The 26,213-nt window shown below is 42.0% G+C and overlaps 2 protein-coding genes across 2 annotated transcripts in view; both read right to left on the minus strand.

Moving 5' to 3' along the window:
* xpo4 (exportin 4) overlaps window positions 1–12,392 on the minus strand; it is a 59,541-nt gene extending 47,149 nt beyond the window's left edge. Inside the window, exons 1-6 of the mRNA XM_085374251.1 lie at window positions 12,300–12,392; window positions 8,266–8,371; window positions 6,725–6,866; window positions 6,431–6,569; window positions 998–1,114; window positions 740–893 (exon numbers count right to left, since the gene is read on the minus strand). Of these exons, the coding sequence (XP_085230377.1) occupies window positions 740–893; window positions 998–1,114; window positions 6,431–6,569; window positions 6,725–6,866; window positions 8,266–8,371; window positions 12,300–12,392 (751 nt within the window). The remainder of the gene's footprint in view (window positions 1–739; window positions 894–997; window positions 1,115–6,430; window positions 6,570–6,724; window positions 6,867–8,265; window positions 8,372–12,299) is intronic.
* A 472-nt stretch (window positions 12,393–12,864) lies between these two features.
* Window positions 12,865–26,213, minus strand: part of lats2 (large tumor suppressor kinase 2) — a 32,087-nt gene continuing 18,738 nt past the window's right edge. The window contains exons 3-9 of the mRNA XM_085375081.1: window positions 21,882–22,014; window positions 20,177–21,774; window positions 19,226–19,453; window positions 18,665–19,019; window positions 18,092–18,274; window positions 17,860–17,966; window positions 12,865–17,076 (exon numbers count right to left, since the gene is read on the minus strand). Coding sequence (XP_085231207.1) covers window positions 16,519–17,076; window positions 17,860–17,966; window positions 18,092–18,274; window positions 18,665–19,019; window positions 19,226–19,453; window positions 20,177–21,774; window positions 21,882–22,014 — 3,162 coding nt within the window. The 3' untranslated portion in view covers window positions 12,865–16,518. The remainder of the gene's footprint in view (window positions 17,077–17,859; window positions 17,967–18,091; window positions 18,275–18,664; window positions 19,020–19,225; window positions 19,454–20,176; window positions 21,775–21,881; window positions 22,015–26,213) is intronic.

Here is a 26,213-nt window from a genome sequence, read left to right on the forward strand (position 1 = left end):
AAACTGATAGACCGATATGAATTCCTGGCCAATGCATACCAGCATAGTCACATACTAATACCAATTAGGGTGGCCATAGTGAGGCTCTATTTACACTAAAAAAAACACATAAAAGTACACACAAATAAAAACCTACACTTATGAGGACATTCCCCTCAGTCTCCTCCTGAAACCCATAACCTTCAGAAAAAGGATGCTTACAAACAAAGTCGACTAAAAATATTTGGGTAAATAAAATAAAAGAGGGAAGGTCTGCAAAAAACAAAGCAGACAACCACGTAAATGCACACACACACTTTTTATATATATATATATATATATATATATATATATATATATATATATATATATATATATATATATATATATAACATCGTAATACTGTTTAACTTTCGCAGTTATTGCCAAACCTCTTGCACTCAAGTTGTGTCTAACAATGTTTTCAGATTTCAGCTCATAAACTGACATAAAATGTTAAATATTATCATAACCAGCTGAAGTGATGATCAACACAACAAATATGACTTCCTAGACCTTATTACTCCATCCTATCAAACATGTAACGAGGTTACCAAAGACAAAACAAAGAGTGTAGTTTGATTGAGCTCAATAGTGTAGCTGGATGGGCCTGTTTTTTTCCCCCTGACCTTCATGTGTCAAGACTTAAAAATTTAATTTTTTAATTGTGGACTTTCCAGCCTCGCATCAAACCTCTTGGTCTCTTAGAAAGAAAGGATATAATTGGGAGGCAGGAAGTTCCAGCTGAGGACGTGATTGGCCAAAGCCAAGTAGCGCTGGAAGACAGAAGACATCTGGGCATTGAGGTTTTCTCGGCGGCTGAACTCCTGCAGCACCTCCATGGTCATCATGAAGATCTGGCGGAGGCCGTCCTCCTAGAAGAAGTGGATGGAAGAACAGATGGATGCATGAGTTAAAGAGCAATAAAGTGAATACGTCAGGAGAGCGTAGAGGACAGGTGGGACAGCGGGGGACAAACCTGGAACAGTCGCTTGCAGTTACCGTGGAACTCCATGCTGAGGCCAATGCTGCTGGTCTTACTGGAGCTGGAGAACTCACTGAGCAGAGCGGTCAGGATGGAGCAGGCCAGCGTTTGCTGCAGAAGAGAATGATTGTATGATTGTGCAGGTCAATGGTTACATAAAAAGTTACACTAACATCCATCTTTTTCGAAGATTATTTGTCACGAGCCGGAAAGAAGGAAACCTCTTGAGGCCTCACGTGAAAAGACCGTCTGCTAACTGCAAACACAGATGATTAAAGGGCGCATGTTACAGTTATCCCCATCTGCACTTTTTTTATTCTTGGAGTCAAGTAGAGTAACTTTACATGATTTACAGTTTCCTTATTCTTAATGCAGCTCACCGCTCCAAATAAAGCACCTGTCTTCTGATTGGCTGCACAAAAGATTTCAGAAGTGGTTGGAGAAGCTTTGCCGACAGCCAAAACGCAGCATCCTATCTGAAGCCTGAGCTTTGGTTTACAGGAATTACATGTATACACACTGATCTCATTGTTTAAAACTGAGGACATGTTTATTATGAGCAACTGCAACTTTAACAGTGAAAAACATCCGTAAGTGTACATGTTTTAGAGCGTGCTATTGATGAATGTCCCGCGATACACAAATCGGAGAAGAAGCGAAACAAAAACAAGTTGTGGTTGGTAACAGGAGCACTAACTGGACAGCAGAGAAAACAAAAAATTAGAAAACACTTTGTGTTGCCTTTTGTATGAGCTTGTCTATGGACCAGCAAGAAGATATCCAGTCATCACTGGATATAAAAAGGACGAATCAACCCATTATATCCTTAAATTTCTTGTTCATCCAAAAGATAAACAATGATTAAAAATAAATAAAAAAAGAAAAAAGAATCTGAACAAGAGTTGCTTGATTAATATGTCTCAACAACTAATTATTGATTTTGAAATTCAATATTTAAAACACTGTACAAATTTCAATTAAAAAAAATTAGGATGCTGTAAAAATGTAAATAAAAACAGCAATGATTTGCAATTCTCATAAGCTCACCTTTTATTCACAATAGAGCACAGAAAATTATTAAACAGAGAAAATCTATCATTAAGAAAAATATTAGCTCATTTCAAATTTGATGGTAACAAAAGCTCTCAAAAAAGTTGGAATCGGGCAGCAAAAGTGGTACCAAAGAGAAACAGCTGGGGGATTATTTGGCAGCTAATTAGGTAAACTGGCAACAGGTCAATAACATGATTAGGTATAAAAAGAGAATCTTAAGGAGTGTCTCAGAGGTAAAGGTTTACCAGTCTGCAAAAAACTCCCACTACAAACAGTGGAATAGTTTATGAAAGAAAGTCCTTGAGGTAAACTTGTGAAGATAATATTAAAAGATTCCGAAAATCTGGAGAAATCTCTGCGTGCAAAGGACAAGGCCAAATATTGACACTCGATGCCTGTGATCTTTGGAGCATATGCTCCCATTGAGATGAGGCCTTTTTCAGGGAAGGCCTTGAATATTTCCTAAACCACATACTGCATCTATAACAAGAGCATGGCTTCACAGTGGAAGAGTTCAGCCGCTGAAGTGGCCTGTGCAGACCTTTTACCAATTATAAAAACATTTTGGCACATAATTCAATGAAAAATACATCAAAGACCCAGGACTGTGAACAGCTACAATCCTTTATCTGACAAGAATGGGACAGCATTCTTCTCCCAGAGGTCCAGCAGTGGGTCAGTTCCCAGATGTTTACACAATGTTGCTGCTACACAATGTTGTTGCTACACAGTGAGAAACATGGTCCTGTCCCATCCTTATTCTGTGCTCCCTTGTGAATAAAATATTGGTTTATTAGATTCAGTTTTTATTGACATTTTACAGTGTTCAACTTCAACGTCTGACGAAGACGTCATAACCAAAAAAGGGCTTTAGGGCCAGATTCAAAAGACTGGGGGAACATGGTGTCATTAGAAGGTGACCATTTGGGGGATTTCAGTGCAAACAACAACAAATAAGTTTGTGCATGATCAATAAAATTCAGTCTGATTTGTAGGGGGCGGAAAAAAAGCACTTTTAGCCCTTTACACAACATAGTTGCCTTCTCGTATGAGAAACAAATGAAGTAGTGCCACCTACTGGATTAGGATTTCTTTTCAGAGCAGCATGCTGAAGTCATATGATTATATTTTCTATATATGGGAGACAATTATTTTGCATTTAATGAGCAAATGTGGTAAGGCGCACAAGTACTCTGGCATTAATTTTATACCCTGGTATGTTTTTTTTCCCTTTTTTCTCTGATAATAATCGAAGCACAGGTCCTCGATGTCCTTTCTTTTAACCGCAAGAACATGCCTGAAGCTGCTTTCTCAACATAGCCTTTGTGCCATTTCTTTCTCTGTTTTCCAACTGCGCTGTAATCTGAGCCAGATCTGAACCAGGGAGCCAGTGAGGCTCACCAAGCCCCAAATATAACAGATACGAATCAAAGCTTTAATCCAGTTTTACTAACAAGAAGTTACTCAATACTTTCCATTAATTGTGCACATTTGCAAAGTCTGGATAACTTCTTCCATCTTTTTGGGCAATTACTCAGTTATTCTGACAGTGTATAAATGTGAAGTCTTGGAGCCATAATGTCTCAACTGTTGTTTCTTTTCAATTTATCTGTGCAAATGTATGATGAATGAAACCTAAAAATCCTCATATTTAAAAATAAACGAACAAAGACAAAAACCTTTTTCCCCTCTCTTGCTTAACCTGATGATGATCAATCCCGCCCCCCGTTTGGCAAATCTGATCACGCCGCCATCTTCCTCATGCCAAAATACAAACAAAGGCTGAAACAGGAAGTTCCGGTTCAGAGGAAGGTCGCGCGCTGGACGGATCAATCGGTGGCCGCGTTACAGGACGCACTCGATGACGCAGACTGGGGCATGTTCAGAAACAGCTCCGACGATGACGTCAACGTGTTTACGGAAGCGGTTGTGGGATTCATCGGGAAACTAGCGGATGATACCGTGGAGACAAAGACTATCACAACGTTTCCCAACCAGAAGCCGTGGGTGGATAAAACCATCCGCGACGCTCTGAGATCCCGCACCGCTGCCTACAACACGGGACTCACAACGGGGGACATGGACCCGTACAAAGCCGCGTCATATAACGTGCGGAGGGCGGTGAAAGAGGCGAAGCAGCGCTACGGGAGGAAACTAGAGTCACAACTCCAACAGAGTGACTCTAGGAGCCTGTGGCGGGGACTAAGGACAATAACGGACTATAAAGCACCAACAACCGGTATGACAAACGCGGCCGTGACTCTGGCAGACGAGCTGAACACTTTCTATGCTCGCTTCGAGGCTGCAGCTAAGGTCTCCAACAATGCTAGTGTTAGCGGCGCTAACGGCTGCAGACAGGAAGATACTGCCAGCACCGGAAACGTGCTCGTCATCTCCGAGCATGAAGTAAGGAGAGCCTTCAAGAGAGTGAACACCAGGAAAGCAGCAGGACCAGACGGCATCCCAGGTCGTATCCTCAGAGACTGCGCATACCAGCTAGCTCCTGTGTTCACTGAGATATTCAACATCTCTTTATCTCAGTCGGTGATCCCCACATGCTTCAAAGAGTCCATCATTGTTCCTGTCCCGAAGAAACCCCACCCTGCTTCTCTCAATGACTATCGCCCTGTAGCCCTCACCTCAGTAGTGATGAAGTGCTTTGAACGCCTGGTCAGAGACTTCATCATTTCTTCACTACCAGACACACTGGACCCACTACAGTTCGCTTACCGTCCAAATCGTTCCACAGACGATGCCATCTCTCATCTCCTCCACACATCACTCACTCACTTGGACACTAGAAGGGGGAATTATGTTAAAATGCTCTTCATAGACTACAGCTCTGCATTTAACACCATAATTCCCTCCACACTCACCACCAAGCTGGAGCATCTGGGACTCAGCTCATCTATGTGTCAGTGGATCTCCAACTTCCTAACTGGCAGACCACAGGCAGTAAGGATGGGCGGACATGTCTCAGCCTCCACCACTCTCAGCACTGGAGCCCCCCAGGGGTGTGTTCTGAGCCCCCTGCTGTACTCTTTGTACACATATGACTGTGTGGCCACTACCAGCTCCACCACCATCATCAAGTTTGCTGATGACACCGTTGTGGTGGGCCTGATCTCTGATAACAACGAGACGGCCTACCTGAAGGAGATTAGGAATCTGGAGAACTGGTGCCAGAGGAACAACCTCCTTCTAAACGTCAGTAAGACAAAGGAGCTGATAGTGGACTTCAGCACTAAGCAGGAGAGGAACTACCAGACCCCCGTCATCAACGAGTGCCCAGTGGAGAGAGTGGACAGCTTCAAATACCTCGGAGTTCACATCACGCAGGACCTGTCATGGTCCTGTCACATCAACACCGTGGTGAAAAAGGCCCGACAGCGTCTCTACCACCTCAGACGCTTGAGAGACTTCCAACTGCCCTCCAAGGTTCTCAGGAACTTTTACTCGTGCACCATAGAGAGCATCCTGACGGGAAACATCTTAACCTGGTTCGGGAACAGCACCATGCAGGACAGACGAGCTCTACAGAGGGTTGTGCGGTCAGCTGAGCGCACCATCCGCTCCGAGCTCCCTGACCTGCACTCAATCTACAGCAGGCGGTGCTGGACCAAGGCCAGGAAGATCGTGAAGGACCTCAGCCATCCCAACAACAGACTGTTCTCTCTGTTGAGGTCAGGAAAGCGATTCCGCTCCCTGAAGACCAACACAGAGAGACTGAGGAGGAGCTTCTTCCCGCAGGCGATACGGTCTCTCAATCACACCACCACACAGTACTGACCCACACATACAGTTCTTACACACACACTGGACTTTCTGGACTTTGGTTTTGCACAACACTGGTCACTATATTCTTCATTTCCGGTTAATACTTGTACAGCTGCTGTTATTGTGTATATATTTATTTATATTTAGATTTCTTCATACATTCTTATATAGTTCTATATTGTGTATTGTGTATTTTGTTGTACAGTTATTTTATTTTCAACTTTAATTTATATATTTATCTTTATCTTATTCTTCCCAGTTAAATTTACCCTTCATTCTAATTTGTGTTGTACAGTTATTTCATTTTTAACCTTAATTTATATTCTATTCCTTCCTAGTTAAATTTACCCTTTTTAATTTTTCATATTTATTTCCTATCTTATTCATAGCCTTTTCCTTTTTTTGTTTTCTTTAGGTCACGAGCAGTTGTCCAAGCATTTCACTACATATCGTACTGTGTATGACTGTGTACGTGACAAATAAAATTTGAATTTGATTTGAATTTGATGATTGATTTTGTGTACATTGTAACTAACAACACGTACTCTTTAGGCCACTGAGAGCTACTCATGTATTATTCAGCTGCGTCTCTCTCACCACTGCAGGGTTCCCGCTGCTGATGAGCTGTCCGACCTCGAGTAAGATGCTTTTGCAGTTGATGCTTTTGTCCAGCGAGCCTCTCTTCACGATGACCGCCACAGCTAGCAGGATCTGCTCACGCACATATTTCTGCAGACTAGAAGGAACAGGAAGGCATTCTGATTTATTTTTCCCGCATCCAAAACATTAAGTTCTACTGGCATTTTTGTAGTGAGGTCTGTAAAAGCTCTACATATTTAATAATATAGTAAACCACAAAGGTTTTGTAATGCATTTATTATTGTTTCTTACTTGGGTCTCTGCAAAACGTAGGTGAGAAGGAATGCCCGGAGTGACTCAATGCTGGTCTTTTCCAGCAGGATCCACTCCCGCACGACAGCCTCCATGATGGCTGTGGCTGCCTGGAAAAGCACATAGTCCACCTTACTGGTCTCTGGAGAGGGAAAAAATAACGGGACAAAAGAGAAATATTAGAAGTGAAAAAGATAGTGGGGGGAAAAAAAAGGTTGAAAATAATGGGTTAAATAATAATATTTAACATAATGACATTGAAGACATTGTGAATGCTTCCTGGCCATCCAGTGTAGATGTCAGTGAAACTGTTGGGAAGACAACGATGGAGAAACGTGAACATTTTCTTTGTACTCTATAATCTGCAGATTCTGACAGAAATCTGCAACTATCCTTTGAAGCACCGCTCCTCTAAAACAGCCATAAGGATAATTATTAGGTCATATGTAAGTAACAAAATAACTTTATAACTTAAAGCAAAACTGAGAAACATAAAGTCCGAAACAAGTCTTTATATTAAGGCCATCAGTCAAACAATACTGTTTGGTCTGGGTCTGAACAGAGCGCGTTGTGTGTGACGTCTTCTTTGCGGCCGCTTTGAGCGCTCACACTAGAGCGCGTTTGCTGTCACATTTTATTTGTAGTGTGAACAAGCAGCCAAAAAAAATCAGATTTGATAAAAAAAAATCAGAATTGAGCATTAAGACCTGCAGTGTGAACGTAGCCTAAGTTGCTTCCATGTGACTGACTGTGACCAAGATGCAAGTTTCTCCTCTTTAGCCTCAAATATTTTCAGAAAGTTTCAAATTTCAGTTTTTAATTTATCTTTAGCCCAGTCTCCCTTGTACTGAGCTCAGGAGGATGTTAATAGATAAAGGTCCACCAATATCATGAAAAATGTAACTTGCGTTACTGATGCATCGGTGAACAGTGCTGTCCGACATCATCCTGAGCCCACACAGTCATCTTTAACCACAAAATCAGGTTTGCTTTCAACGCAATGCCATCCCAGCGTCTATTCAGGACGAGATTTTTTTTAACGTGTACATTTTAATTGTCGAACTATGCAGCTGCTCACACAATGGGGAACTTTCTCCATTCATATTTGTGAGAGACACTTTCTATAGGCAATTATGTAACCATTTAACCCTACCTGGTAGTCAGTTACACGTATGGATTTCTTTTAACATGAGACAACACAGACAATTTTTTCAACCTGTTATTGCCACGAAATTTACAGTGGACTCTGTACCATTACAAAAAGCCAATGAATACTCATATTTTGTTTTCAAAGCTGCACAGCTCACATGTTTTCATACAGTACATAAGTCACGGATCAAACAATAATAATATTCTGTACACATGAGACTCCACATACAGACCACATCACTAAAATGTCTAGATCATACCCACAAACACCACAGGTGAAGGTTTATGACAGGAAAAAAACATGAAGGGGAGAAGACACTGAGTAGCCTTTATAAGATAAACTCATATTTATAAAACAATATGCAAGTTAAAATATTAAATACAATGCTTACCCAAGATGTGCTTGCAAATGGCAAAGGGGGACTTGGACTTCCTGAAGGAGAGGAATACATGTTCAGCATGCTGTCTCTGCTCTGTGCTGACCATAGACGGCGGTGCCTGTAAAACACAAAACAAAGTCAGTTTTCTGCAAGTGAGGTCGAACCACTTACACACAGCTTTTAAACAGGACATCAACTCTTCTCCACTGAATGACTTTGAATTAAATACCACTTTCAAAGCTTTAACAGAAGATGGCAATTTTCGAATGGCTTAACTTGTTAGCACAGTGCTGATAAAAAGTATATTTACTTCTACATCAGCTTTCAAACCAGGTTTGCAAATTTGCAACACTAGTTCTAATAAAGCTGGTCTGTATGGGAGGTTTCTAAAACCTTTTTTAAACTGAGGATTAAAGGGTTAAGAGCTCTGCCATACAAATGAGAGACGCCCCATGTAGTTATTTAAAAGCAATCAATAAAATCTTATTATGTAATGAATGGGGAGCCAGTGTAATTTGTCTGGGATTGTTTTACGAGTTCCCCGTGAGTTGCCTGGTTGCTGTTTAGTACCTGCTGTAAACAGGCGACAGCTGCATCACTTAGAAAACAACAGAATAGGGTGTAGTAGTAGTAATATTTCAGAGACAGACTTGCATAAGTAAGTCTTAAGTACAGTTTTGTTGCCCAGGAAAATAAAAGGCAAACAAATTGTTTTAAACTACTAAGATATGCAATAGAAATAAACATTTTAAAGGGAATATGGTAGAATGATTATCTGTATTCTACCTGATGTTATTGTTTGTATTTGTGAAGTGTTGTTTTATCCAATTTTAATTTTACTTTCATATTAAAATCAATAAATCCTAGTCTGTATGAACTTACATGGCTAATAGCAAACATTTGAGATATTTGACAGGACACTACACAAATGGATTGAGTCGTGTTTTTTTGTTTCTCTCTTTGTTATTAAATGTAATCAATCAGTCAATCCATTCCACCATCTAACAGCTTCTGTGCTATTAGAACTGAAAGATGAGCCCTGACTGGCAGCCACTCACTCAGCTCAATGGCAATGCCCCGAGGACAGAAAGCATCACTAAGATTGGAGACAGTACACAGTACAGTATGTACAGTGTACAGAGGAAATGTCTCGTTATAAAAATCAATACTATCGTAAAACTTGGCAGCAAATACTGTTTTTTTTTACCTTACAGAAGCACACAAAATAACGACAGAAAGCTTCATAAGAATGAAAAATCTAACTAACTCCAAATACACAGAAATAAAAGTGAGATAGTGCAACACAGAAATTTCTATTGAGCACGCTCGCCATGATACAGCTCAGCAGGAAAGTCACATTCCAGACCTAATTGCAGTAAAAGCAGCTCTGCGGCGAAAGGCAGCAGAGGAAAGAAAGGCCTTTTTATCTGAGAGCGCAGACACGCGTACACATACACAGACTTCATTTTTTAAGCCACATAAACTACCATGGTCAGATGGCAGACAATGCACTAAAATATAATACAATCTATCATCTCCCTTGATAGTAAAACATAAATGTAAAACAGATAAAGCTGCCACAATGACACGCAGTAAATAAAACGCAGAGCAATAAGAATCAAGATCATACTATGTTAGAAATGTACTGTTTATATTCTCAGCAGCATATGTAGCAGAGTAGTATCACAGACAACCACTGTTGTGGGGTCAAGCTGTGTCTTCATGTTAAGCATATCTCAACTGCTATAGGGTGAAAGGCACGGTACACCCTAAACAGGTCGCCAGTCTACCGCAGAGAGACAGGCGATCATTCACGCCCACATTTCCACCTATAGACAATTTAGAATCACCAGTTATGCTATCATGCACGCATGAATGTCTTTGACCTGTGTGATGAAGCCGGAATACCCAGTCTCCACACAGAAAACCCCGGCCAACTGGGGGATTCAAACCAACTCGGAAGTTGCTAACAAATTTGTGCAGGGACAACATCCACAATTAGTCTAACAACACATCTTTAAAAGAGAAGAGAAATAAGCTTTGATTTTAGGCCTGAATCAATGAGAGGCACAAAAATGACAAGAAACATTATGTAGGCATTTAGTCATAGAACCGGAAAAGTATGAGGTGTGGTCGCACTCCTGACATTTAGACAAAAAAACAAAACCCAGTATCAGCTGGGCTCTGCTTTCTAGGATAAGAGTGTTAGACTTGCCATTCATTTTAAAAAATGCTATGTCTTTTATAAAGGGCAAAACCTTCATATTCAGCTTTTGTAACTAAAAACAAAACAAAATTATTTTCTAGGATCTTAATAGAATTTTATTCTTTGGGTCAAAACATTTTACTTTTGAGTTTCACTGCGTAGTAATGTTACCATCACCTCACAAGGTGTAGTATTGTATTTAAATGAAAAACCAAAGATACTGCTGCATCATTGCACACATTTAGAAAAGCCATCCTTGGACCTACATGGATCACTCGGTGGGCTGGTTCCCCTGGCTGCATGTATAACACTCCTATTCTAGAGTGCACTAGTCCCAAAAAAATTTACCTGATAAGCATAATGTTAACATACGGTCACACACTGTGTTGATATAGACAGTCACTTTATTAGGGAAAACTGAATATCTAATCAGCCAACAACTTGGCAGCAACTCACTGCACTTAGGCCATGGTCAACAGGACCTGCTAAAGTTGAAACAATGCATCAGACGGGAAAAAAGGTGATTTAAATTACTTTGAATGTTATATGGTTGTTGGCGCCAGACAGGCCGGTCTGAGTATTTCAGAAACTGCTGATTTACTGCCATTTTCCCCACACAGCCATCTCTAGGTTTCACAGAGAATGCTCCGGAAAAGACAAAACATCCAGTGAGCCCCAGTTCTCTGGATGAAAATGCCTTGTTGTTGTCAGAGGTCAGAGTAGGGAAGTCGAGCAGAGTCACAATAACTCATAATGAGGTCTCTGAATGCACATCACACCAAACCCTGAAGGAGATGGACTACAGCAGCAGCAGCAGCAGAATTGGAAAACAAAAGTCTGCTGTGACATTCGGATGGTACGGTCAGAATTTGAAAGCATGGATCTGTTCCTTGTATCAACATTTACCAAAGGAAATTATTCCAGCACCTTGCTGAATGTTTTCCATGAATAATTAAAAGTTCTTAAGGCATAACGAGAGTCCAACTCGGTACTAGCAACGTGTACTTAGCCAAGTGACCCGTGTGTGTGTGTGTGTGTGTGTGTGTGTGTGTGTGTGTGTGTGTACGTACATGAATCCATAAAACAAGAGGAGCTTGATAAGCAGACATCACGAAGACACCTGCTGCTGACTGAAATATGAACATTTAGGACTTGTGCGTTTGCTAGAACACATTGTTCTCCTAACTGTGCATGACATCAGAAAGGGTGATTTTAGTTTTAAACCCTAACAAGATGGCAGAAAGTACGAGCAGACTGCAGCTAGCACTCAGACTCATGACATGCACATGGTTAGCCACTTGCTCTTAGCTGAAGTATTCAGCCTAATTTGTAGCAACGGGAGCTGTTACGAGAGGAGGGCAGAGGGTCAAACACTTGATGCGAGCGAGTGTTGGAGGAAGCACGGGATAAGCTAGCAACAGTGATATCGAGTACACCGCACCGAGATGCTCAGAGTACAAAAAAAACTTGATGTAACGGCTGAAAGGGCACCGACACGAACCGCTGAAGTTTGTGGAAAACTGAGCCACATTGGAAAGCGTCCAAACACGGAGAAATATTTTAAGGTGATGGTGCCGTGTGATAGGAACGACAGGGAACAGCGGGAGAAATGTTTGGAGAAAGAGCGGATTATTTTTTTCTCTCTGCGGGATGGAGACAACCCAGGCGCTGCGCCACGCATCGCTCACATTCTCCGGTAAAAACTGAACACATTAAACAACAACAACCGGGACCAAAATGACCCCCGCCGGAGCCCCCAACCGCCTAACTCCACCCAAGACTGAGTTAAGATACGTTCACCGTCCTTCCCAGGGCCGCAGACCGGCAGTGAATGTCTCACCATTAAAACTTTGGCAGCGCTTTCCAGCTGTGTGATCACTTCTGGTGCACCGACCGCCGCCATCATCGTCGTCCCTCTCCAATGACGCGCCATGCGCTCTGCATTGTGGGATTACTGCGCTGGTTACCCGTCGCGTGCACACGGCGGGTTGTGTAACCACAACAAGTTTGTGGTTGCCAGTGTGACGGCTCGTGCAGCCAGCAACATATTCAGTTATTATCATCATCATCATTATTATTGGTGTTGTTGTTGTTGGGAATGGATTAGAAGTAGATACATCCACAATCGACCTGAAAATGAATGTTATTCTTGGATTATTTTTTTTTTAAATTTAAATCAACATTTGTTTAAACGTACACACGTATACTTATAAGTTACTAATAAGTTTTTTGTTCTTTACTATTGCAATAACGGTTGCATTTCTGTCATATTTCTTGAGATCAAATTCGCCCATATGTGGCCATGAAGCTAAATACTCCTGTTCTTTGTAACAACAAACTGTAATCAGTATGGAACTTCTGTGTCATGTTCCTTTTATAAAGTAATTCACGAGAATCCAAGCTGGTTAATTTAATTTATACATATATTTTACACACAAGGACAGTGAAAGAATTTACAAATTCTCAGTTCATACATAAATGTAAAAAAAGAGAGAGCTGTCCAAATTACATCATCTATAATACTGTGTAGACATGTTTTAACATTAGCACAGGGGAACTCGGGGGAGGGGAAAAAAGGAGAAAAGATACAAAAAAATATGTATATCTGTATAAATATAAATTCAAGAGTAACAGAATTTTATCACACATTAAAGACAAGCAAAGACTTTGTAGAGTAAAAACACAAAATGTAAAGGATACATGAGTAAGTCTTGAGAAGAAATCAGAACAGAGGACATAAAGTCAGTCAAAGATTGTCAGTCACTACTCTCAAACCTTAAAAACAAAACATATCCAAGAAACACCTCACACACTTTGTGGCACTCACACACTCAGCAGAGAGCCATGGCTGTAATTATAAAGCTTTTTTTGTTTTGTTTTATCTTTTTTGTTAAAGGAGCAGTTCATCCTGGTCAGTGTGGATTGGCAATCCAGTCAATGATATTTAGAGAAGTGTTAGATGTCTGGACCAGCTGAGAGAGAACAAAATGAATGGGGAAACAGCAACAGAGCAGTGAGGCGATGCATCACCACATCATCTGTGATGGATCCCATTTTATCAGCTCGCAGACAAAACTTTGGCTGTGTTTACACACACAATGCTGCTACTCTACCTTAAACCACCACTGGACACAGTCATAACAAATAGCTAAACTATGTTTTGAAATCTGATGTGAAATTTGAACTTTGAACTATCCACTTCGGTCTGGAGAAAGAAAAACAAAAAAAAACAACAACCAAGGAGCAGCTTCCGAAGTTTAAACAACACCTGAGATGTAACACTGTACAGTGGTGAAAACCCTGTTTCCCTTTCCTAAAACAATGCATAGCAACTAAAAAAGTTGCAAAAAAATAATAACTGAAAAAAAGCTATCTGAATGCTGTGTATTGACCATTACTGTAATATTCTTAACATGTCAAAACTGTGCGTATGATCATGTTGTAAATAACTTTGTAATTGTCATCTTTGTATGTTTTTTTTAAATCATGGTTAAAGACGGTCTTGACCCATCCGTGCACTCCAATTTAAAATTTGATTCATTAAAAAAAATTAATAAATAAAATCTACAATAAACAAAGCTCTAGATTAGCAAAACAGCATTACTGCTATTTTTAAAAATTTTTTAATAATATTGCAGTAATATTGCACTGTTGATTGTTGACTTTTAGTTGAAAATCTGATCTGCTCATTCTAAATTAAAGAGTGACTGTCGTGTGTAAGCACAGCAAGCGCTGATGTGAAATAGAGCACGCTCTGTTGCCTTCCCCCAATCAAGAATAACAACAGGTATAAGAAGTCTCTGAAAATTATGACCAAAGTAAGAAGGCAGTCGTTTAACATTGTGTTGCTCGTGTTAGTTAAGGCACGTTTACAGGGAAAAAATGCAAAACAACAAAAATCAACTGTAACAAATCTTATCCACACAGAATCGCTCGAAAGCTGTGACCTCTTCAGCGTCCCCAGTCATCGAGAGAAATTTAGAATACTCCTGGAAAGTTTGGGATTAATTTACCAAACAGTTCAATTCGGCAGAATTGCTGGCTGATTGTCTGTAAGCAAGAATGTACTGGATGTTAGCGTCATCTGATGAGCAGCAGTCCAACACACAACATGGCACTGGTCTGTAGTAAAAAGTACAGAGTTATACACACAAACACTTGAACTTGTGGTCATTTTGGATAAATAAAAGAACGTGTACCAAAACACTAACTCTTTGTTGAAGTTGTAAATAGAGAAAGCTATTCATATTCATATTCTTTTTTTCCTCTGAATTTCCCGAAGCCAACTTTCCTCCCTGCTCTTCATCTCCTAACTCGATTCCATCTCTCTCTCTGAAACAGAAACACTTCTGACTCCTCTCCTCTACACTCAGGGCCAGCCTGGCTGCAGCAGGAGAAGAGCCTACCTTCGAATCATCCACACCCCCACGCTCGTCGTCGAGTGGCGTCACGCACTCTGATATTCAGTTAGAAAGGCACTCAGCTCGTTACTTTCAAACCCCAGACACACTTAAGTCGACACTTCTTTCACCACAACCACAAAAAAAAAAAACATGTAATAACAATTATAATAATAATGTAAATAATATTAAACACAATAATAAGCAGCATGATGTAACTGAAAAGAGAATATATATATATATATATATATTTATATAAACCAATATATTTGTACATTTCAGAACTAAATTTTTAAAAGGATAGTAAGTGTTTAGAAAACTATATATAATGTTTTTTTGTATTGCACATAGTCATACTATCACATGTTTGGCTGTTGTAAGGACATGTTGCTTTGTTTTGTTGTTTTTCTTTCATGATATCCTCCAGATCACAGGAGATTGGTTAAGTTACAATTTACAAAGTTACAACTGTCAGACTGATCTTTGCTAAATAGCTGTACAAGTGTGCATCTTGGTGAATATGTGTGTGTATTTGGAGCTTTGATTCTCAGTCCAACCCAACTAACTAAGCCTAATCTGACCCAACGGATCCTGTATAGATTAGGGGGGTTCTCTTAATTCTCTTGAAGACTGAGAAAATATGTGAAGTGCTAGCAACCTGCCCCACAGTAAACAGATAGTATAATTTCAATACAAGAGCTTCTTTCATCTGATCTAACTCAAGAGAAGAATTTACTGCAAACTAAACCTGGCTTGACTTTTAGAGCCCAATTTAGAGCCAAGTTAGGACAGAAACTCTGTGATTGGAAGCATTTTAACAACACAAGAATATTTCTAACAGAAAACTGAGTTAAAAAGCATCAGGCTCCAAAACATTACACTGAGCTGAAGTTGGCACAAAATGAGGCAGGTGTGGATATATAAGATTCTGAAAACTGCTGCAAAAAAAAAAAAAAAAGGACACATTTTTCTCTCACACCACAAGAATGAAACTCTTTTTTTTGTGGCTGAGTGTGTGTCAAAGGACTCTGGAAGAATTTCTTTGTCCACCTAGTGTGAGCCAACCTCTTGAAACCTCAATATAGACACTGAAATCAACCTGAAATCCAACATCCCTACACTACTGAGCTGTGTGTGCGTGTCTTTGTAGCTTATTTTGCAGCAGCTGTGAAAACAGGCGCAATCAACAAGTAAACTGGTTCCACTCTTCACATTGCTGTGTCAAATATTTGAGTGTAAAGCAGCTCAGTTAGAACAGGAAGTAGATCCTGTGTCTGAAGGTCACTGTGGAGGTGTTTTAATTGTCCGTAAGACCAAAGGTGGAAGGAATGGGACAAGAGGCTCCTGGAAGAACCAGAATCTCCTTTCGACCAGTACAGTGTCTGAGTCCTGCTCTCCTGACCACCTACGCTTCACCCTCGATGTGGGTGCTCACACCTGCCGTTTCTTGGTCCCAGATGAGGGGGATGTTTTGTATATATGCATTCCACAAGGGGGCAGTGTTCATCTACCCTGTTCTTGCAGTTCAACAATCACAGAGACACATGCACACCTCTACATATACATGAGAAGAGAAGTGATAGGTGGGAGGGTCATGAGCTGAATGACAAGGGCAGGTAAGAGACACGAGCCACTCAGGAAGACTGTCAGCATGCAGCTCTACACATACACGGGCTCACACCCCTCCTCCTGCTCTCCTTCTTCCTCTTCATCTTCCTCATCCTCGTCCTCCTCTTCTTGTTCCTCCTCCTCGTCTGGGCCCATTCCGATGGCTCCAGGTATGCTTAGCGACACCTCGCTTGTCTCGAGCGGTTTAGGGTAGCGGAAGGGGCAGCCGTTATCGTCAAAGAACCTGCGGAAGGTAAACTCATAGAAGGCGTGCTCTGGGTGCTTCCCATGAGGGGAGCAGAGAGCATCCAAAGCCCGGGTGCTGTCCCCGCTGTCACTCCATGCACCGGGACCACCCTCCTCCTCCACTGGGTCAAAGTTGGATGTGTCCATTGGGTGGGCGATCTTGGGCCGGTAGGGGGCCGGCTGCTGCCGCAGATTGCTAGAGAAATCCACCTGGGAGAAGAAGGGGTGAGCCTTGATCTCACCAGCGCCATTGGCACCCAGGCGATCCTCTGCAGAGCAACACAGGCGACCGATGATATCGACAGCCTCTGGGCTCAGTTTGACCTGGGCGGGCACCTGCAGAGTGCTCTCCCAGTTAATGACCTGCAGAGCCGCGAGACAATGCATGAAGTTAAATCAACAGTAAAATATGACCCAGCTCTTGTATACATACTTAATAATTGGAGAAATTCAATGCAACAGTTTTGACTTCAGCTTTAAAGTCAATATCTACACTGACAACAGGATCTGAGTAAGACAACGTCTCTACAAGGTCCACTCAGCTACTGTTCTGGAGCTGAGAACAGTAGCTGAGAAAAACACAACACGTTGTATTGTGTTTTTCCACAATACAATCAAAGGTATATAAGATTGTGGAAAAACAGATGAACCTCACGAAAAGCTATAGCATAAACCTCATAGTGAAATTGTTTACAGCCAGATTATTGTGTTTCCAAAAACATCTGTGCAGCTGTAAATATACAGTGGGCCGTACTGCAATAGACTCAATGACTGCTCATTTACTGGATGTACTTTTAATTGGATTCCAGCTGCTGTCACCTAAGTTGACTGTAATTCCATGCTATCTCATTCTTCTTCTCTATTGTTCACAGAATTTCCTACTCATGGTTTAGGCTGCATTTTCATTCACTTGTCTTTGTGTCATTTTTTTGTGCCATTGAATTTAATTGCTCTTACCGAGTCAAGCAAAGTGAACAGAAGGAGGAAATGAAGAGCTCCTAATTTGACGTCTAACGGACAGCAAATGCAATCTGCCACTGTTTAACTGTCCTGGTCTGCTGCAGCTGATCTGATCCAGTCACTGACTCATTAGGTCACCAATTAAAATTCAAAATAAAAGCAGGGACATCCTCCCTCTTCACTGACCTTAATCTGAGTCTCAGTGGGCGTGGGGGCAAGGAAAGGCGGCTGTCCCACCAGCATCTCAAACAGGATCACTCCCACACTCCACCAGTCACACAGCTGTGTGTAACCTGCACACAACACGCACATCAGGTCAACTGTCTAAATGCTTTCTTAGAACACAACATCCAGTACAATCAAAGGTGTGTCAGTCATCAGATACTGTGCAGTAATTATGCTTTTTATTCTCACACACCTTTGCGCAGGAGCACCTCGGGGGCGATGTAGTTGGGCGTCCCCACCAGGGAGTGTGCCAAGCAGCGTTGGTGCTGTCGGTTGGCGCGTTGCTCCAGGGTCATCAGCCGGTCGCCACACCGGCAGTTGGATACATCGTCCCAGAAATCACTGGGCTCCATGCTGTCTTGTCTAATGTGGCTCCCTGAAGACAGAAGGTGAGAGCAGATGTTTTAAAACCCCACAAAGAGAAGGATATAATACCACATTGCCTGGTGAAATTCAAATTTAACAACCTGGACAACTGACAGTACTCTTGGCAACTGCTCAAATTTGCTACCTGTAAAGTCTGAATGCACCTACATGTTCATTTAATTTTCCCCTGAACACAATGTTTGAGAAAACACAATCAAAACCTGAACTCTCTCTATTAGAAATCACCAAGCATGAGTTGTACAAGAGTCCAACGGAAATTGTGTGCATGTCTGTATTTGCGCATGTCACAAACATCAACACACTAAATCCACACACGGTGTCTTCGTAGTTGAGGGAGCATGTATTTGTATGTCTGTATATTCAGATAAAAGTGTCTCACCCTTCTGGTAGTACTTGGAGTTGTGTGTCCAGCGGAAGCCTGTGCACAAACCAAAATCTGTCAGCTTGATATGTCCATCCAGGTCAATGAGGATGTTGTCTGGCTTGATGTCGCGGTGAATAAAGCCCATCTTGTGTACGCTCTCGATGGCTAGTGTCAGCTCTGCCACATAGAAGCGTGCCAGAAGTTCGGGGAAGACCCCCATTCGGATGAGCAAGCTCATCATGTCTCCGCCGGGGATGTAGTCCATGACGAAGTAGAGGCTGTCACGGTCTTGGAAGGAGTAGTAGAGACGCACCACCCACTCGTTGTCCGCTTCCGCCAGGATATCGCGCTCTGCCTTCACGTGAGCCACCTGCGTAACGATAATCCTGATTTAGCCTGTTGCATAACATCTTATCACAATCAGTAGTGTCCACAAAGACACAAATGTGTTGAAGCGCTGTTCTACAAACATAGAAAAAAATGTGTGAATACTTTTATACACCTGGTGAAAATGCACAGGCCAGAACTCAAAAGGCAAAAGGAGTGTAGTAAAGCAATAAAAATGCATAAACTCACCTGGTTACGATTAAGGACATCTTTCTTGCGCAGTGTTTTCATGGCATAAAGTGCACCAGTGTCGACTTTACGTGTAAGACATACTTCGCCAAAAGCACCTATGCCCAGCGTCTTGATTTTGACAAACATGGACTTGTCCATTTTGGCACGGCGTAGCCTGTTATAGTTGGACTCTTTCTGGTACAGCATCTTCCTCATTTGTTCTTGCTCTGCTTCGGAAAGGCCGGCCTGGACAGGAAGAAGAAGAGAGGTTGAAGAGGATCAGTAAAGGGAGGACATAACGGCTATGCAACCTCTTCAAAAGCAGCCTTAGAAATAGTTTAAGGATGAGATCATTTTTCAACACTGACTAATAATGACCAAGGAATGAGGCTTGAGCTGAATTCAGTGACTTGACCTTTACTGCTTGTTTAACTCATTACATGACTTAACTGTCTGGGTCTGACTGTGGTGTTTTTTTCTATTCTAAGCATGTCTTTAGGTCACAGCAAAAAAAATAAATACATTTTAAATGCAGAGGCCAAAGTTCTGATTCAGGACAAACACATCAAACACAAATGTGAAGTCATTTCGAGACAAAGATCTTACTGTCTACAGCAAAGTCTTGAGGGAGAATTGTTGGCATGACAAGCTCTTGTACGTCACTTCTCTGTGCCCATCATAGTTCTCACCTAAAAACCTGAAGGCTTTACAGGTCATTTTTTAGGCATTAAAAATGTTCTTCAATCTTGAATCCTGAGCATTTCCCAAACCACACTGATGGGATTTTTTATGATTTTTTTTATCATCAGCTTAGGTTTCTTTAAATATACTTTGAAATGAATTTGTAAATACTCAGAGATTGTTCAAGACAGCCTAATCTTCACAGTAAATCATTTGCTTCTATTATATACATTCTGCATTTTACTTATCTAATGCAGTGCAGGATGAAAAATGTTCATCTTGTCTTACCTTGGACATCTCCTGTTCCAGCTGAAGCCTGCGGTTGAGTTTCTGGTGGTAGGTCTTCATCACATTCTCTATGTGCTGCTCCATGTAGAACTTGAAGGCAAAAGGTGAGTAGCTTTTGATACGTGACTCCCTCTTTTCCTCATCTTGTCCATTTTTCCTCACGGGAACAGGGGATGTCTGGATCTGCTTCTTGTCTTTCACTGTTTTTTCTCCCTTCCCCATCTTTGTCTTCTCTTTCACTGGCTGGCTCTCCTCAGCCTTTCCACTCCCTCCGCTGCCACTGTGAGTACTTCTTGCAGCAGGGTTGTTGAGGTCCTGAGCTCCACACACACCTGCAGCTCCTTCCAGGGCCCCTGTCTCACCCGCCGTCCCAGACATTAGGAGGTTTTTGGGGTAGGGTGGTGGTGGACAGCGTGGCTCCTGAGCAGGCTCGAGCGGGTATGTTTCTTCTGGCATGTAGGGCAGAGGCTCTGATGCATCCTGGGCCTGAGCAGTCATCCAGCCAGGGTGACATGGTCCCACAGCTGTCTTAGGTTCTGGCCTCATTACACGGATACTCTTGACAGGCTGTTGGATGGGTGGGGATGTTACAGCTGTGATGGTATTAGGGGGGCCCAAAGAAGGCTCCTGTTTCCCATTAGCAGGTGGTGCAGCCATCCCAGGCCGGACAGCATTTGGGCCTGCAGAGCGACTGTTAAAGGAGTTAGTTCTGCTGGGGACACGCACTTCACCTCTGAATGGGCCCTGGGGCTGTGGCTGTCTGGACTGAGGGGCCCCTTCAGGACCTGGCGGCCCTGCCCAGGGGTGCTCATAGAGGTCCAAGTTGAGGCTGGCCCTAGAAGGTGTCATCAAGCCCTGGGGCAGATCTGAGAAGTCAGGGACCATGGCCACAGCACCTGGGGAACGGGACATCATGTGGACTTGGTGTGAGGTGGGGCTGGCCTGTCGAGGGTGAGAGTGAGGGGCGAGGTACAGGTTAGCAGGATATCCTCCACCTCCTCCCGCTGGCCCATTCTGACCCATGCCTCCTTTCCCTTGCATATTGACATAATTATCTGTGGGTGACATGGGGGGCGGTGGCATCTTGTTTTGGAAGGAAGGGGTCCTCTTGACTCCATAGCCTGCAGACTCCATCATGTGTGTCCTGGCATGGCTGTAGTCATAGTGTGGGCCTGGGACAGGGCCACCTGGTGGTTGTGGCTGGAGCTGTAAAGGCTGGCCAGGGACATTGTAGCTCATCATAGGCCCATGTTGCTCCATACTGCCAGGGTAGCCCTTCTGCTGTGCCCCTGGGGGGTACATAGTGTTGCCTGGGTTGCTCTGGGTGGCCATAACAGATGGATAGGTACCCATACTGGGAGGCCGACCCAATGGGTTTCCCATTCCAGTGACCTGTGCTGCACCAGATGGGGGCATCATGTAGTTCATAACAGGTGGAGCATTCATATATGGTCTGGGCATCTCACCCTCAGGGCCATAACCTTTTGCTCCGTCATACATAGAATTCCCCAGTTGATGATACGGAGGCATGGCACCTGCTTCACCTGAAGCCTCCAATGCAGGCCGGTGGTCCATTGAATTTGGCATGCCAGCTTTTCCTAGAAGGTGCAGGAGGAACTTTTTGTTATCGTTTAAATACATGTAGTGAAGAGAAACTAAAATCTACTAGCCAAGTCAATTTGCTCACATGAGGCTGTATTCATACCTGGGGAAGTTTGCTTGATGACACGAACGATGAGCTCATTCCGAGGGTCGAGGTAACTCATCTTGCTGATGTACTCTAAAGCTGCTTCAATGTTCCTGCTGCCCGTCTGCTTCAGCGCCCGTATCGCCATCTCCTGTGAAGAAAGCAGACACGCAAACATTAAAAACGCGCGCGCACACACACACACACACACACACACACACACACACACACACACACACACACACATGCACACAAAACACAACAGTCCTAGTAGGTGCTCAAGCACCTGCATCCTTTCCACTTAGGGTCACATACCAGTGATTTCCTCTGCCAGACAACATGCAAAAACAGTAGGGGGCTGAAAGTCACTCACAAATTAGTTACTGGTTTTTGTATTTTGCAGTGAGACAGATTTAAAGCAAACACAGTTTCTCACACACACACAGACACACACACAAACTGAAATTTTAGAAATAAAAAGACTGTTAGTGAATATACACTTTGCCATATTCAAAGAAAACTCTTTCAACTTGGACATTTATCCTTCTGCTGCATGATCATTTGTATTTGGGGAAATTTTTTTATGTGTATGATTCATAGTCGCAGTGCAGCAGGGTGTGGTCCTGTGTTCAGAGGCACTAACAGAGCAGCTTCCCTGGGAATGACCAGTAAGAATGTCTTCTAATACAGTTTATGTATGCCTCAGTTTCATTTCAAACCAGCTGAATAACCCTTACATCTCTTACCGCTATTTTATACCACAACGTCATATTTTACATCTTAGAGTTCGTTTGGTCTTCCTACCCAGGTTTGGTTTATTTCTGTTGGTTTAAAAATTACATTTGAATAAGACTGGCTGTTATGACATATGTCACCTTTTTCATTTAAAACCTTTTTTTCCTGGCTTTTCTCCCTTCCTCACAGGTGGGGTGCGCAGAGTTAATCCCAGGCCTGGAGACGTGTGCTCAGACAGGTGGGTCACTATAAAAGCCAACGGTATGTAGGTCACCAATGTGAAAAATGCTGGTTAACCACTTTGGCATTTTCTATTCATCAGTTGCCGTGTAATTTACAATTGAGACACTGCAGGAAAAATGCGGAGGAGGGAACAAGCAGAGAATTCTGCTCCAGTCTATGGTAACAATGCCAATCATTCTCTTGGTTCTTCTATCACATTCAAGCGGGACTTCTTAAATGGTTCTCTGCTCAGACTTTGATTTAGAGGGTAGAAACCCACAATGATTGAATTAAAGATTCCAAACTGCATCACCTCTCAATATCTGCATCACGTCTAAGCTGGAACAGAGTGTTTCCTTAAATAACATTACTCAGAATCCAGGCCCCAGTGTAGAAACGTAATGCAGTAAAATCAAACAGACCTGTGGTCACTGACCCTGTGCACAAACTATTTAATAAATGAAAGAAAACTATACACATGAATGGCTGACAATTTGCTTTAATGCATAAAGGCAGTTAGAGAATGACCTGAACTTTCTCAATTTATGACCTATGGGGATCCTATGATACTGGAAAAAATCCCAGTGCGAGACTTTAAAGATGAAAAGGGAAACACGAGGACCAACTAACCAGAATATCAGTGATATCGCAGCTCATCCACTTCACATTTCACAGGTTACTGCCCATAAAACAACACATACGAGCTTGACCTTGAGCAAAGTTTCATTTCAGACCCATGATCATTGTGTGTAGGTGTGATTGAATTCTGACCAATCCTGTAGGAGGAGTGGCAATTTTTGTGAGTGCTCACTGGTCCCTTGGCCAGACAATCTAAAAATCAGTTGCAGCAGTAGCTGGAGTACAGAACAAGCCAGAGATTCACTAAGGGCGTCTGCCTTGGTCAATATGCCAACTGCATTTCGTTACCTTGTACTTGTGACATGTGCAATGACAATAAAGTTGAATTCTATCCTATTCTTTTCTATTCTATTTTAAAGTGATGTCACAGACATGGTTTGCACACCTAAGTCTTTACAAGACATGGGCACGTGTTTCAGACTTGGCACTGGGCTTATCATTGAATATCAGAGTTTCTGTGACATTGACGCTGCATGATATTAACTTTTAAGGATGGCGTTTAAGAGAGAGAAAAAACTGCCTAAAGAACACGAGAAAAAAATAATGATGAAAACTGGGAGTGGCCCTGACACTTTTTTACATCTGTAAATGGCACTGTGAATACCTGAGGATGTACAAGAACACTGACCAGTAGCCTGGCAAAAGATCCAACATGACAATGAGCCTAAGGACACTCGCAGCACCTCGCAAGATGGAAAAAAGATTAACTGAACTGACCTAAACCCAATGTTCAATGATTATAATAGCTCTGGAGTATTAAAAACAGATAGGTGAAGCAAGATAACTCTCCAGCAAAGACAAAAAAACCAATTATCTCAAGAAGTGGTAGAATGTTTCTCCATAATTATCTATGCCAAGGAGGATGGAGATAAAGAAAAGATGTGAAAGTAGTGGGGAAAAAATTAGTGCCTTTCTTTGCTTAGGTTTCTAATGTAAGTCTTGCATTTCTGAACAGTCATGATTTCATTTGTCATGCAGAAAAAATGACCTAAAATTCCAGTAAAGCAATTACGGTACTCGAAAAGCTGATACAATCTAGAGTGATTAAATATGCACACACACAAGCACCCAACCCACTTGTTAAACACGATATCTGTTACTGATACACTGCTTTTTCAGTCAGAGGTTGCCCATTATACAGTTATTATCTTGTTTGTTTAATCGGCTTCAGTTAACCCCCAGCAGGGCTTGAATAGTATCATCCCAATGTCGCTCACGCTACGCCCGGTTTGGAAACGCAAATCCTCTGCACCTCAATATGTAATTTTAAAGAAACCAATGATACCACAAGATCATCATCAGTAGCAGCATTTCAACAAGCAAATCCCTACATTTATAACGTCTCAGTTATTTACTTGTTGATTGCAGGGTAACATCAGGGTTTTTTAAAATCCCTCCTGATGACAGCTTTCAACGTAAAAGATGATGATGATTTATCGTCGTGAACTTAACATGGCCTTCATAACCGTAAATATGCAAACAAGTGGGACAAAAATCTGAGAAAATCTGAGAAAACAAAAATTTCTCCTTCCTTCTCCGAGAGAGCAATCCACACCTAGATGACTAAAGTCCCCTCAAATGACATATGATCTCAGTGCAAAGACATGTGAAGTCAGACGTCTCAGAGCAGAGCAGGCGCCCCTACTGACAACATGAAGGAACAGCAAGTGCGTCTTCTCCCCTTTACACCTGATGATAAAGGCTAATGAAATACTTCCTTTGGTTGAAATGACACAATGCTGAACGACTCAACTAAAAGACTGCGCCATGGATGTAAAGTTGGTTTTTGAATATATGATGTTGTGACAATTTGTCATTTAAGCCTTTAGCCAATCACGAGTCATCGTCATATTTAAATAACTCTGTCATTTTAACATATGCTTAATCCGACCACCCTCAATTTCTTTGTTATTAATAATTTGTTTTAAATATTGTTCAAAATGTACATCTCATCTAAAGTCCTTTGAATGCTGTCCTTGTTTGAAACATGCTATATAATCTATCTATATGTAACACTCAGACTCAGACTTGCCATGGTTGTCACTGACACTAAACACATTAAGGGAACACTGGAGGCGTTTTCTCAGAACATAAAACAAAAGGAAAAGCGTGTAATCGAACATCAGAAGCAACAAAATACGGCTTTGTCTGAATGGAAGGAAGGAAATGAGCAGATGAGAAAAGTTTTATCCCCGAGGAGCCATTTTGTGACCCTACTTTCTGCGGTTTCTCAGAAAGACTGGCTGCCTTTATTTGTCAGGAGTAACCTAAATCAAACATACTAAATGGCTTAAAAATGGGACCATGCAGCAACTGTGGGCACGGATGTCTTTGAAAGCCAGGAAATGCCAAGGCGACACACTTTCTGTGCCCACGGTATTGTGTGTTTGTGTACGGCATTCATCTCTGTATATGTGTGTATAAATAACACTACTGGATGCAACGTGCACAAACCTCCTTTTCTGTGTCTCCTCCCTTTGCATGCACATAACTTTATGTGCCTTAGCTTAAAACTGACCACACACACACACCAATGTTTATACTTTGTTTCCTGTGTATGTGTGTGTGTTACATTCCTGCATAGCCAGCAGAGAGTGTTGGCTGCCAGAGCCGCCCAGTAATGTCACTTTTTACCCTTCTCCCTTCAGTCTTTCTACCTTGCGCACTTTTCTCATGTAGGACTTTTTCTTTAAACATTCTCTTTTTCTCTCCAGGAAGGAGATAAAGTTAGTATTTCTCTTAGTTATAGGCACA

Source organism: Diplotaxodon limnothrissa, linkage group LG16 (assembly GCF_057381915.1).
Source record: "Diplotaxodon limnothrissa isolate DT_005_m linkage group LG16, D_limnothrissa_male_GT1.1, whole genome shotgun sequence".
In the NCBI taxonomy this organism is placed as follows: domain Eukaryota; kingdom Metazoa; phylum Chordata; class Actinopteri; order Cichliformes; family Cichlidae; genus Diplotaxodon; species Diplotaxodon limnothrissa.